Source organism: Sapajus apella, unplaced genomic scaffold (genome assembly GCF_009761245.1).
Source record: "Sapajus apella isolate SASKATOON/1434 unplaced genomic scaffold, GSC_monkey_1.0 scaffold1, whole genome shotgun sequence".
Taxonomy (NCBI): Eukaryota; Metazoa; Chordata; class Mammalia; order Primates; family Cebidae; genus Sapajus; species Sapajus apella.
The window spans coordinates 85,177,258-85,192,596 of NW_022436941.1; the positions used below are offsets into that span (position 1 = coordinate 85,177,258).

The following is a 15,339-nucleotide window of genomic DNA, read 5'->3' on the forward strand; positions in this document are numbered from 1 at the left end:
TTAGGAACTGGACTTCCTAGGTGCCAGATGTTGTAGGGGACAACAGGGCTGGGGCTTAAGAGACTTCAGATGCTACTTCACATTTTCCTCGAGGTTAATGATTAAAGGCTGTTACTTTGAATTTCTAAATTTAAGATTAAATTTTAACGTGAGGATCAAAGATGCTGATTTGTTCATCAGATTACAATGTTACAGTTTAACCCTATTTTTCTTATTCTACCTAAGATTGTTGTACAGCAGTGCTTCCGTTTAGAAACAGCAGTATTTAGCCTTTTGTAATGTGCCTTGGGTTTCCTTTCACTGCAGTTAACAGAATTAACACCTGGTGGTGGTTTCAGAATTTCTGGGTGAGAGTGGTTGAGAATTAGCAGTCCGATTGGAAGCCGGGAGGACACACCTTAATGCTGTTTGCATTTAAAAGCCTTCTGTTTATAATTAAACTGTACATACTGCTTATAAAATACAGCGCCCACTTGAGGGTTTTTAAGGCCCTACTTTTCATTTTTTAGATGATTTCCATGGGTGAGGTTGGCGATCGCAGGGTGTTTGGAGGGCCATTGAAGCGCTAAATCCTGCTAGCTTCCCCAGGCACAGTTACTGACAGTGTCCCGTTTAACAGTTTGTAAATGTCTTAAAGATGCTCCAGCTCGGAAGTATGTTCTGCTCTGTCCTTCCTCCATTATACTGTGTGAACCCTTTATCGTACCTCTGCAGAATCAAACACTGAAATCCTGTAGAAATAATTGAGTTACTGAGGCTGGTACTCTGAGCAAATGCTTTAACAGATTTTTCTCCAGTAGTCTTGAAAGTCTCCCCTGGGGGAGAAAACTGGCAAAGGGGACCTGAGAGATGTTGGAAACAATGGAGAGTACATAGGATGCTATTTCCAAAAACTGATTTGTCAGAAGCCACTTTATTTGAACAATACAATGACTGCACCTGGCACCTGAGACAGGCTCTGGGCCTGTTTCTCAATATTGTGCAAGACAGTCAATTCACATGGAGTAGATGACAGCGTGCTGGACAAAGACATTCCCCCGTGGGAAGGCACACTCCATGGAGCCAGCGGGGCCACCATTCACAGTGTACCAGCTGTGGCCTTGGAGAGAACATGGGCAGGGCTTCTGCAGCCTCTGCTATACCCCAGCTTTACTCCACTGATCACTGACACTGCCACTTTTTTCTTTTGGTGCAAATATTTCCATTTTCCAATTGAGCCTAGACTTTGATTTTATAAAAGGAAAAGGGAACATCTATAGATGTAAATATCTGCATGTGAGTGTATGCGTGTGTGTGTGTATATATATATATATATATATGCATTATACATAAAATTATTATGGTTGCAGAAGCATCAAATTTTGTAAAAATATTTCTGTACTACAAGCCACTTTTCAAGCACACTTACAACAGAAAATGTTCAGAGACTAACTTGTCCATGAATCTAGTGCTTAGAGAAAAATAGTTTGACACATTGGATCAATGAAGTTGAAACTGGATCATAGAAGTAAAAAATATTTACAAAGTATCACCTTTTGTAATGTGTCTTGAAGGACTATAGATTCCTTGGGAATATGAGACAATTTTTTTTGTGGCTGCTATGTAGGTCTGATTTGCACTGTGGATCACCTTTTATATTTCTCTGCTTTCAGCTCCTTCCTTCTCCTTGCAAGTTCATAACAATTTTATTAATATCAAAGGAAGGTTACAATTTTGGAAATCGAAATTAAAGAATGGGTGCTGTGTAGCATTATGTCTACTGGGCTTGATATAATTGGCACTTTTGGCATAATTTAAAATATGATTATACTGTGTGTCATTGGATACACATATAGACACAACATGTTCTCTATCGATTTCTATCATCTATCTATCTATCTATCATCTATCTATCTATCTGTCAATTTATCTATCTATCATCTATCATGTAATCTAAGTGGTGTGCTGAAGTCAGCTCATACTGGTTGCTAAAGCTGACAGATACACTTCCAGAAATTCTGCAAGCTAATTAGGGTCACTTTGGTGGTTTGAAAATGGAGGGAGAATATTTAGACCATAGAAATTGACAAATAATACAAATCAGAGACTGTTTTTTGTTTTTCCCTCCTGTACAGTACAGTGTGCTGTTAAATAATTTACCAATATGCCATCGTAGTTTGGTCAGAAAAGAGATTGCGTACATGGTTGTTTGCAATGGAAGCAATAATCATTTATTTAGAACACCAGTGAGAGAGAAAGAAAGTTTTTGGCAATTTAGCCAATAAGTTTATAAATAGTCTTAAACATCACCTGTTTTTCTAATTAAATGCTTTAAAAGTTAATGATAGAGTCTAGTATATTTCTTAATCATTAAGATTTGTACAAAGCTATTTTGAAATATACCATTTCAAACATACTATTTGTACGAAGCTATTTTGAAACATCTGTTGACTTATTTTTTTTTAAATCAAATGCTTTGCTTTTTAGATAATTGCAGAACTATAAGTTAAATCTAAATATTAATAAAAATGAAATGATATGAAAAGTGAATTAAACTTGTCTTGCATGTAAAGCTTTTGTGTTTATTTTCTGTAAACTCTGTTATTTGGTGTTATAGAGGTATTTTGTATTCAATTTATGTGTGTACATGTGTCTGCATTTGCATACACACACACACACAAACCTCAACTAGTTATAATATTAGAGAAATGGGATTTCTGGTTTATGAAATATTTTACTTAATAACCAGGAATGACTTATGTTAAAAATTGTGCCAGGCTTATAAGTGCCTATTTGATCTGGCCAACAGCTCTTCCTCTCTTTTCTAAAAACTTCAAAATGCCCTCGTTTTTATTTTTTCCCTTTCAGTTAACAATGTATTTAAAGTACACACTCATGGTTCAGTAAATGGGCTCTGTCTAGCAGTCACAGATGCAGAGTATGAATTTCAATGGATCTGTTAGCTTTGCTTCTAAGATGTTGCTGAGATCAGAGCAGGGCTTCTAGGCAGGCTGAGCACGGGAGGTGTGCAACACGTTAACTCTGAATAAGAGAAACCCTGAGTTTTATTGGGCAAAGAAAGAACAAGTGGAAGGTATGATTTCTGAACCTGGAGACAGCAAAAATGAAGGAAATTCCAAAAGCACATATTTCTGAATAATAACAGGCCAGCAAGAGGATACCAAATCTCTAGAAAGATAGATTCTTTCTTCCAGCTACTGATGGCTTTGGCATCCCACAGTCACATCCCTTTGGCCTTCGTGATCTTAGATGTAGATAAGGAGAGTCCAGAGGTAGGCTGACTCTGAGTCTTCAGCTGATTCTTTGGAAATTACTTTGAAAAAAATTAAATTTATGTCATTTAATTTCTATGTGGATTTGCTCCTTTGTGAGCAAAGCAGAGCCCAGGAGTTTCTGGATAAATACAGGTTCTGGTCTTGTTACAGGTGCTGGTAAATCAGGTGGAGAAATGGAGTTGATACAGAAATGTGAGCAAACTTTACAGCAGTAGTTCACACAAGCAACTACTATACATTCATTCATTGCTGTTTTCCTAAGAAACGGAGCAACCTAGGAGTTTATGCTACAGTAGATTCCAATGATCCATAACGACTACTCCAAGAACAAAGAAGTACATACAAAGGTATGTTATCTTTCTGTTGGTTTGAGCTTTCAAATCTGAAATTCTTTAAAATACATCTCTGGCATTCTATTTAAATATTGATGCACCACACTTAAAATGCAGTGACTTGTTGGTAAAATGTAATACTGAAATGGAATACTGTCTTTTCATAAAAATAAGAAATGTGATTGGAAATTAAATACCCTTTACAAAATTAAAAATAAACACACTCTCACAGCTTGGGGGTTTGAATGAACCCTGTACCAAGGAGTTGAGACAACTCCTTCTTTGGGTCACATGCTGCAACGCTTAGCATTCAAAAGCTGCTCAGCAAAGATAATTTCAGCATTTCAGCGGCATCCTTCTCTGCTGCCATGTTTCATTCAGAAGCTATTTTAGCATATCCTCCATACATGGCTTTTCATGACAAGTCACTGTGATGCCACACAAAACTGCTTTAAGTGTTTTTTCAGTATAAAAGGGTTTTGCATTTAGAGCTCAATATCAAAATTAAGCATGTTTTGTAAAAACGTAATTTATCCCATTCAGCATACTTGTTTTTAAATGAGTCTATCCTGATTTTCTATCCTAGATAAAATTTCAGCTCAATTGCAGTACTTTCCAATCACCTTGAGGGGAAAAAAAAAACTTTTCAGGTATAAAACCCAACACAAAGATGCTAAATGTATTCTTTGTGACTTAATTTTCAGTCCATATTGCATATGGATTCTACCAAAGGAAAGTTTTCTCATTTGAACTGGGGGAAATTATCTTTTTCAGCTAATTCCTTTCTTGGCATTTACAAGCACTGACTGACATGCTGAACATGAATATCCACCGGGAATCAAGGGGAAAAGCTTAATTCATATTGTTTTGAAAGTAAATGTTTCCATGATTATAAAAATCTCTTTATGTATTCCTTAAATACTTTGGATGATGATTTAATACATAAACATATTTGCACAGGTTTTTTAAAAAACACTTTGTAATTTTGCTTACTCAACAAAAATGAGTAATTATTTAAAATATTTTTTATCATTTTATAAAATATGTCTTTTTGGTATTGTTTTTGGATAATGCATGACCTGCCATTTTCCAAGTAATTACTCCCTGATGGATTACATAGTTATGTAACTATGTCATGAATTATACATTTCTTGTCACATATTTGAGGCAAACCTGAGGATAGATCATTGAATAATTATTATTTTCTTTTGAAAAATATTTCATTTCTCCATTTTCTTTTTCAGTGGTCTTTTGAAGAATCCAATCTGTTGAGAAAATACAAAACATAACACAATTCACTATTTTAATTTAGGTAATAAATATTAATCCTTTTGAATAGAATTAAATTTAATAATATATTAGCAATGCTGGGCATGAAACTAATATAATTAAGAAATATTTTCTCATTCACCTATTAATATTCAAGTCAAAATATAACATTTATTAAATTGCTGGTTTTTTTTTTTTTTTTTTTGACGGAATCTTTCTCTGTTGCCTGGTTGAAGTGCAGTGGCACAATCTCAGCTCACTGCAACCTCTGCCTCCCGGGTTCAAGCGATTCTTTTGCCTCAGCTTCCAAAGTAGCTGGGACTACAGGCGTGTACCACCATGACCAGCTAATTTCTGTATTTTTAGTAGAGATAGGGTTTCACCATGTTGGCCAGAATGGTCTCGATCTCTTGACCTTGTGATCTGCCCACCTGAGCCTCCCAAAGTACTGAGATTACAGACGTGAGCCACCTTGCCCGGCCGCTGTTTCATTTTTAACGTTTTTATTCGTTAAATATATCATGACTTCTAGTAAAATATAGTATACACATTGAATTAAAAGTTTCTGGGAAAATATTTTGGGAAACAAACAAACTACTATTATAGCATTGTCTCTAGTTTGCCATCATCTTTTTTGTTTTTTTCAGGGATATGGCAGAGAAATTTCCATCAAATGATCAATCACTATAAGTTGAGGTCATTAGAGATGGCAGGGAATCTGACAGGTATATATCATTGCTAGGGCATTAGGGAGATTTCTGAGTTGTCAGTATTAATTTAAATTGCATCAGGACGTCTGCTTATATAGATTTGATATGAAAAGCCTCTTGAAAACACACTATATCATTTGGAAATAAAAACTAAAGTCATTGACCATAAGAAAAATTTCACTTTGTGGAGAATGGCGAGTGGTATTTCATTATGCTTTGCAATTTGGGACATCATAAAAAGTTGTAAGTGCTGCAATTGTTTCCTAGTCTATAGAATACTAAGTATGGGGAATAGAAGGGATCTTTGCAATTATCTAACCTAAAATGCTTATTTTTTAAAAAAAGAAAATTAAGGGTCACAGATGGGTGATTTTTCAAATTTGTATATATTTTTAAATTTGAGGGAGGGCCATAATAGATCGAGCAAAGGCAATGAGTTAATTCTTTAAAAGTGTGGTACCTCTATATCTTCTCTTTTTATGTTCTTTTGAGACACAGTCTTGCTCTGTTGCCAGGTGCCAGGCTGGAGTGCAGTGGTGCAATCTCGGCTCACTGCAATCTCTGCCTCCCGGGATCAAGCAGTTCTCCTGCCTCAGCCTCCCTAGTAGCTGGGACTATAGGTGCACGCCTCTATATCACTTTAATCATGAAATTATGGCAAATTATGCCAAGAAACTATATATTTATAAAATAATTATTAAACAATTGAGGACTTAGAGGGGATAAGCCCTCAAAAATGTGCACTTTTAGGCTAGAAACTTTATTCAGGGCTTATGTCTTCTGTCACACCATCATCTAGTTGGTGGTAGATGAGGGAGAAGTGGTAACAGAACAAATACACATGAAAACAATAAGTTTGTCTTCCCCAAATATCAGCTCTCCTACATGTCTCAGGCTTGTTTTATGTGAGCCAACTGTAAAAGTCTCAGATTCACAAACCATTAGGCTTAAGCTTTAGGATTAATATATAAATCATCAGCTGAGGAACTTCAGGCATCATTATGACATCAAGCTAGGAGAGAGAAATGTTCTGAGTCTCTCATGGCTCCACGTGGGCTGATGTCATTCTACTCTATTGGATATGCTGTTCTGGCTGGGCATCTCCCCCAGCATGTGGTACCATATTTCAGGACAAGTTTCTCCACCCATTTACACTATGTCCCCTACAAGGCTCCTCCCATCAATCATGAAGTGTATTAAGCAGTTACTAACACTTTGTCAAGCTTTAATTTTTGCCACGTGTATGATGAAGACAAAGATATAAAGACCGTGTCTTTTGAAATGGAGTCTCTGCTCTAAGAGAAATTTTTGGCCTGCCTCTTTCACAGAGACTCAGACTTGGGAGTTCCAATGAACCTCCAAAGTGGTGGGATTCAGGAGCAGAAGGAGGAAGGGATAGTCCTGAGGTGTCTCGTTCAGATCTAGTTAGTATAAAAAAAATGTCTGGGAATAAGAGTAGCCCTTCTGAAGCCCACTGCAACTGAACTCATGCTTCAGGGAGCTTCCAACAGAACTTTAAAGTAGGGGCAAGTGGGATTAGCTTTCTTAATATAATTGAACTACTGAAAGTCTGAATCCAACCAGGGACCCTCATCTAAAACCAGACAGTATTTTGTGTTTCAGAGAGTTCATGACCCTCTTGAACAAAACCCAACTCCTGGAGCTCCAGAGTAAAGAGGCCAGCCCTACAGCCTGCAGCAGTGGGATATATCGGAAAAAGAATGAGCTCTGTAGATCATTGCTTGAATCTAGTCATTTACTAGCTACTAATTGTGGGAGAGTTACTTTACTTCCCTTCACTTTAATGTCCTCAGGTGTATTTACTTCCCTTCACTGTAATGTCCTCGGGTATAAAATGTAGTTAAAATACTTGGTCGAAAAGATTGTCGCGAGGACACCAGAGTGAATGGAAGCAAGAGAGAACACATAGTGATAACAGTCAGTGGTTTTGGCACAGGATTCAGATCCTTACTCTGAATCTTCCTATGTGTCTTTGGGAAATTTACTTAATTTTATGTTCCTCATTTATAAGAGGAATTTCATAAGACCTCATAAGGTTGATATGAGTATTAAGTAGGAATGCTTAAAGCAGAAGTGTTTAAAACAGTTCCCAGCACATAGTAAGCATTCAATAAGAGCTGGTTCCTTCTCTTCTACATTGGAATCACAGTTCTGATTGCTGGGCCTCCCAGTCAAGTGGCGGAACTATTTTTACCGGGTAAGAGAGCCCAAAGTTTTTGTCAAATGACCTGCTTTTGGGCCTACAGTAATAATAACCTAAGAAGCTATCTGAATGTATCAACACATCATTATCTGGAAGAAACAATGAGTTTATTTTTATATTTATGCTTTTTTAGACTAGTGAAAAACAGTTGACTGAAATTTCTCTTTGTCTGAAACAGAGGAACAAGGCCGGAAAGAACCTATCCAAATATCAGCTCTGGCTTTCCTCTTCTCTTGTCAGTGATGTCCTAAAACCATAAGGGTAAGTGCAGTGCTCAGAATAGAAGACTATGCTGAAAAAAATCAACAGTAACACTCTCTATTAGAGGTGCATATAAATGAAGAAATCACTTCCTATATTTCAAGTGCAACGTTGACACCAGTAAGCCAGGCCTTGGGTACCACAGTGTGGCAAAGCTAGGAATTACAGAGAGAATACACCCCTTATAAAGTGGAAGGAGGAGCTGGACATTGGATATAGTGGAGGATTTTGTGTTGGGAACTTTGCTGGAGAAACGCCATGGATTCTATTTACTGAATTGAATGCCACTGACTTACATCTGACTTTGTTCGCTGTCTCCTCTGAGAGTAAGCCCCTCAAAGGAAGAAGTGAGCCACAGGAGAGTAAGAAAGGATAGGAACAGGTGGTATTTCAGTGGGAGAGAAACTGCTATTTAAACTATCTGATTAAATAATTACGTTGCTCAGGTAATAGAACACTTAATATGTAGCCACAACCTATATTTTTAACATAGTTTAACCATTTAACAAAATAATAGATAAGACATAGAGGGATATTATGCTAGAAGAAATGCCTATTTGATATTTAATTGAAAAAACATTAAATTTAACTGTGTATGAGATGTTATTCTCTATTCAGCTTATCCTAAAAGCTGTTATCTCAGTTCTGCTTAATGTGAAAATTGTACAGCTGCTAAGAGTTTTTAAAATCGTCCCCATTTCAGCCTAAGCAAAACATCTACATAAATATCCAGAGTTACTTGACACAAAATAGGTGGTTACTCACTTTTACCATAGAATTTGAAATAGGAGTCTGTGAAACTTCGAGATCTCCCCTCTATCAGCTGATCCCTTATCCTCCCCTCAGGCACACAATTTATTATCTAAAATGTGCCATGTCTGTTTAAACATTAAATAATTTTATGATATTTAAGACACATAGAGATGTGTGATTAAAACAAGGCTAATTTTAACCATGAAACTACTGCTTATATACCCTTAAATTGAAATAGGAATTTGTTCTTTTCTTTTTCTATAAAAGACAGTTTTCACTGTTCCCTGTTTATAAAAGAAATACATACTTATTATAAAATTTTAATTGTTACAGGCATATGAAAGTCCCCTATCATCCTAAACTCTAGAAAGATACTTTTGTGATTTTTGAATATGCCTAACCCAAAATAAGTTTTCTTTTCCTTTATAAAAATTGGATCAAGTTGTCTGTGGTGTTTGAAATATGACTGTTTCTTTTTTCTTTTTCTTAGCCATCATTTCAACATTTGTTTCATTGCTGAAGTAATACTATACTACATAGTCTGAATATATTATAGTTTATTTCTCCAGTTTGCTGTTAATGATTGAAGTAGAAAGTCAAAGGAATTTTGGTGCTTACCTTCCACAGTGCTAAAATGAGCAGCATTAACAGCAATAATCCAGCAAAAGCACTCAGCAGGATGACCCATAATGGCACTCTACCTGGTAGCCCATCTTTGGATATTTGAATAGCAAGCTAAAAATCATTAAACAAGATTGTTAACATAATAAACACCTATCAGAACTTCTGGAACACTGAGTTCTTGCAGGCTACAGTTCTGTACCAGTGCATTCATCTTGTTACTATATACAGAGAAAACATTAAGTTTATATTAGAAAATGCCCTTTATCTAGTTTCAATCTCTGTCAAATTTATTACTACCAAAAGGTATTTATAAACTTATCCTTCAGAAATTTATACATAAAGAGTTAAATGTCAATGAATCAGAATGCTCAAGGGTAGCAGTGAATTTCTGTTTAACTCGGGGAATACCAACGTATTATGTGTGTTAAAGATTAATTAGTAGAGTACTGTATTATCATAACAGCATTAGTTTAGGCTGAAATGTTGCAGTTCCTTGTCATAAAAACTTGAGGAGGTCCTCTTATTTTATTTCTAGTGTGCTTCATTTTTTGTTTATAAATTGAAAGTGTAATTATCATATAATAAAATGCATAAATGTCAAGTGTACGGATAAGTGAATGTTTGCATATATATTCACTCCCAGTGTGCTCTTCATTATATCACAATGGCTCTTCTACTTGACTTATCACTGGGTCCACATCTATAAATCAGGTCTTAAGTGATTTATAGCAAACCTGTAAAATGGACCACTTTTAGTGTTCCAGCTACTCGACCTCTCCCAGGGTGGCGCTCAAACATCAATGAAACCTATCTGCTCTGTGTCCCATCCCTGGGATATCTGAAAAAATTTAGTTCAGGGTAGATATTAATGACTAATAATAGTTCAAGCCCTGTATTTGCCCTTAACAGTAATAATTTCTCGATTTCTTTACCTAGAAGGAAGATTAGGGTAGAGAAAGAAGCTAACGGGAGAGATTTGTATATACATGATACTAATCAAAACCTCTCAAATCATTCCAGGTAGGTCACAGAGCTGGCAAGAATGTAGACACACACAGCATCAGACCATTATGACAGTTTCATGAAACAAGACAAAACAAAACACAGACAGGGTTTCACTATTTTGCCCAGGCTGATCTGAAACTCCTGGGCTAAGGTGATCCTTCCACCTCAGTCTCCCGAGTAGCTGGGGTGAGACATGAGCCACTATGCCCAGCAAGGCAGATTTTAAGCACATGTAAAACAATTCCCTGAACTTACAGATATGGAAACTGGAATCTAGATAAGATCAGTGACTTTCCTCAGATCATACAATTACAAAATTGTCACTTTTAGTAATTTTATCAATATGGGTATAATTTTCCTTTAGGATGAATGTAGAATAAATATTTCCAGGGCAGTTTTTAACTAACATTTAGGGGAAATAAAATGTTATTTTTAAATTATGATGATATATATGATAAATATATATATATGATGATATATATGATATTTTAAATTATGATGATATAATGATAAAATTTTAACACATATATTTAGGAATCAAATGCACTTTGCCAATATAAGCCATACTCAGTTTTTTTAGGTTTTAGTGAACTGTTGGCTATTCTGTGTAAGGAACAACTTTGAATTTTGCGTGCTTATGCTAGGTGCTCTTTATGACATAAGTAAACATTATATGCATGTATTTTTCTTTTTCTTGAAAGGTGTATACTTATCAGAAGTCATTGATATATGACTTTTCTTGAAAGGTGTATACTTATCAGAAGTCATTGGAATAATTTGAAATAAGCAATTTAAAAAGAATGTGTGAAAGTTAGGGAGCTTCCAAATTGAATTTTGTGATTCGTGTGGTGCTGTTTATCTGCATAGGATATTTAAAGTCTCCCACGAGAAGAGGGAAGATCATGCTGAAGTGCCTGCATGTGTAACAAGTACTTATTTTATTTTTTTTAGAGATGGGGTCTTACTCTGTCACCTTGGCATGTTAATTTATAAAAAGGACAAGAGGGGAAAACTCAAACCTTTGTATTTTTACCAAGGACTGAAACCTGAATTTGTATTAGGAAATACCATCTCATTTTTGTTTCAAATTTCTCCGTGAAATTTGAAAGAAAACTTTAAAAAGTACATGTATTCTTGTACATTATAAAGGCACTTTTTATAAAGAAGTTGTTTTTTGAGGCTCCTCCTCAGATGTCAACTGCACTTTATAATGTCAGCTTTTAAGGAGGAAAGTTACAACTGCATCATTTGTTACCAAAGTGAAAGTAAAAACATCCATTTACTGTGATAGTGAAAAGTGATAAAGTCAAACATGGCATGTGAATTGTAAATATCATGATTTTCCCAGTTTCTTAGAAGGAAGCATAAGACTAAAATCACACTTGAAGCTAATGAAGTATAATTTGAAGCAAATAGTGTCTGTCACTTACCGAGAGCAATACCAGTCACTGCTTAAGGGAGTATCAACAATTATAAAACATTATGTCACAAAATTCAGAGTGAAATGCATGTTTTCAAAACTCACTGTTGTACTTACCTCTCTTTTTTGATTGCTGCTACTTAAAATCAGTGATGTGTTTTCACTCCGAAGTTCTCCCGTTATAGTAAGATTTAGACTGGAAAAATGTGACTGAAAAGCAAACAGGATTTGTTTTTAATACATTATGCTAATCAAAATGAGAGCTAGTCATGTTTGAGTAGGACAATTATAAAAGCAAAGATTTTTCTGAAAGATTAGAAATTCTGGTTTTGTTAGCTTCCAAATGGAACTGGTAGAATCAAATAATAACCGTGCACTCATCCTCCATCCTTTGCCACAGAAAATCCTTACTTAGATCCTTGTTACGGAATGGAAAAAAATTTTAAAAATATTTTCTATCGATTTATTATTAGAAACAAACATCAAACTCTGCCTATCTTTAATGTAACAATACATGTAACAGCTACACTCTGGTGATGAAGTTTATCCAGGTACTTACTTAGGATTAAAAAATGAAATTGATGATCTGGGAGGACAAGATGGCTAACTAGACGTATCCAGGAAGCACCACTCCCACTGAGAGAGCCCAAATTATCAAGTGGACCAACATAATTTGGGCAGATCTGATCTCCAGGGAGAAAACACCAAGAGTATGTGGAGGGGCAACATAGATACTAAGGCTGAAGAAGGCAAAGCTGGGAACGCTGTGTAGGGTACCTGGATGCTTGGGCTACTTCCTGATCCCCAAAGGCTCCTGAATAAGGGGAGATGGAGGGGACTGAGGGACAGCTCATTCTCTCCGCAGATCTCTGGGATCTAAGCTACAGGGTACCCACATCTCCAATGGATGTGTGACCTGGCAGGTGGATTTTCCCAGGGAGTAGGTAGACACAGGGCTTCAGCTAGCAGGGAGCCCAAGAGCTTTTGTGAGCAAAGCACAGACATAGGTGCCCATCCCTTCAGAGAGGCTCTAGCCCTAGGTGACCACAAGCCAGGAGAGAGCAGGCTTCCCCCATGGGACTGGGGCATATCTGCTCTGCGGCCTCTCCTGCCTGCCGGCCTCTCCTAGGGTCCCTGCCTAGCTGCCCCACAGGAGCATGTGCACAGCACAGTCTCTGCTGCCCAGCCTGGGTGCTGCACCACCTGATTACTTTCGCTGTGACCTGGGAGCCTTTCGGATCCTCCAAAGCAACCAGAGCCCGAGTCTGAGCTGTGGGGTGCCCTGGAGACTCAGAGATGCCATGTCCAGCCCAGGAGTACCAAGCTGAGATATGTGGCTGACGGTCAAGTGGGGGAGGAATCCCCATCTCAGAGCACTGAGACAGGTAACACATGGACTTATGATCCAGCCCCAGGCCAGCGTGGGAGCAGGGCATGCTACTTTCCACAGGCCTGGTTCGGAAAAGGTGTCACCTATCTCTCTGCCTTGGTCTCTGCCTGAGGGAGCCTGTGGCTCAGAAAACCTAAAAAAAGAAACATGGGTACAGTGCCAGTGATTGGAGAAGGCCTCTCTCCGCCCACTGCAGAGCACATCTGCAAAGATGAGCAAATACAAGAGTGACTAAACTAAGAGCCTATCTACTGGCCATTGCTCTTAAGTATCCTCTACTGGATGACAGCTCAAATTACAACCCAAAAATTATTTTGCTAATAAACATTCCTGTGAGAATTCACACACAAATAAAGATCCAGTACAGAGCCTTGGCCCTCTGAAATCATCCAAAAACAAACCCAACTGACTACACTCAACTTATACCATAGTTAAAGAACGTCAGTTCCCGAGAAGAGAAAGAATCAGCACAATAACTCTAGCAATTCAAAAAGCCAGAATGTCATTTTACTTCCAATGAGCCCACTAGCTCCCCAGCAATGGTTCTGACCCAGACTGAAATGACTAAAGTGACAGATACAGAATTCAGAATCTAGATGGCAAGGAAGCTCACTAAAATTCAGAAAATGTTGAAACCCAATGCAAGGAATCCAGTAAGACAATCCAAAAGCTGAAAGATGAACTAGCCATTTTAAGAAAGAAAATGCCAGGCATGGTAGTTTAGGAGTTCAAGGTCAGCCAGGGCAACCTAGTGAGACCTCGTCTCTACAAAAAAACGGAAAAGAAAAGAACCATCCCCACCCCCACAAAAAGGAAGAATAAAACTGAATTTCTGGGATAAAAATTTACTGCAAGAATTTCATAATACAACTGGAAATATTAACAGTAGAACAGATCAAGCTAAGAAAAGAATCTCAGATCTTGAAGACTGGGTTTTTAAATTAACTCAGACAAAAATTTTAAAAATAATTTTAGAAAGTGAACAAAACCGCCAATAAATACGATATTATTTACATAGTTTATAAAGAGCAAATTTACAACTCATTGGCATTCCTGTGAGAGAAGAAAAGAAAGAAAGCAACTTGGAAAATATATTTGAGGATATAGTCCACAAAAATTTTTCTAATTTTGCTAGAGAGGTTGGCATGCAAATTCAGGAAATATGGAGAACCCTCGCTAGATACTACACAAGATGGCCATCCCCAAGGCACACAGTCATCAGATTCACAAAGGTTAATTCAGAAAACAAAGAAACAAACAAAAAACAAACTTAAGGCAGCTAGAAAGAAGGGTCAGGTCATGTACAAAGGGAACCTCATCAAGCTAGTGGCAGACCTCTCAGTAGAAACCTTACAAGCCAGAAAAGGTTTAGAACTTATTTTCAGTATCCTTAAAGAAAAGAAACTCCACCAAGAATTTTATATCCCATGAAACTAAGTTTCACAAGCAAAGAAGAAATAAAATCCTTCTCAGACAAGCAGATGATGAGGGAATTTATTACAACTAGACAAGCCTTACAAGAGGTCTTCAAGGGAGTGTTAAATATGGACCCAAAAGAATGACACCTGTTATCACCAAAACACACTTAAGCACATAGCCCACAGACACTAAAAAGCAACTACACAATCAAATCTACATAACAACTAGTTGACAACACAATGACAGTATCAAAATCTTATACATATGTCAATACTAACCCTGAATGTAAAAGGGCTAAACATCCCCTTAAAATGCATAGAGTTGCAAGATGTGTAACTAGACATGGCCCAACTGTATGCTGTCTTCAACTCATCTTACATTGAACAACAGCCACAGGGTCAAAGTAAAGGGATGGAGAACAATCTACCATGCAAATGGAAAACGAAAATAGATAAATTCCTGGAAATAGGAAGATTAAACCAGAAGAACATGAAAATCTGAACAGACCAGTAACAAGTTCTGAAATTGAATCAGTAATTAAAAAAAAAAAATGAAAAAAAAAAAGCTCTGAACCAGAGGCACAGCTGAATTCTAACAGATGTACAAAGAAATGCTGGTACCAAGTAAAACTATTCCAAAAAATTGAAGAGGAGTGGT

General features: G+C 36.9%; 1 protein-coding gene and 1 long non-coding RNA gene across 2 annotated transcripts in view; both read right to left on the minus strand.

Annotated features, from left to right (window-relative positions):
* Positions 1–880: 880 nt before the first annotated feature.
* The window catches only part of ITGA1 (integrin subunit alpha 1), a 106,308-nt gene continuing 91,849 nt past the window's right edge, over positions 881–15,339 (minus strand). The window contains exons 26-28 of the mRNA XM_032281092.1: positions 11,991–12,083; positions 9,443–9,559; positions 881–4,872 (exon numbers count right to left, since the gene is read on the minus strand). Of these exons, the coding sequence (XP_032136983.1) occupies positions 4,828–4,872; positions 9,443–9,559; positions 11,991–12,083 (255 nt within the window). The 3' untranslated portion in view covers positions 881–4,827. The remainder of the gene's footprint in view (positions 4,873–9,442; positions 9,560–11,990; positions 12,084–15,339) is intronic.
* On the minus strand, positions 5,500–9,436 carry LOC116553610. Its single transcript, XR_004269837.1, has 2 exons — positions 6,226–9,436; positions 5,500–6,057 (listed from the first exon to the last, which is right to left on the minus strand). It is a non-coding gene; the product is annotated as an uncharacterized LOC116553610 (long non-coding RNA).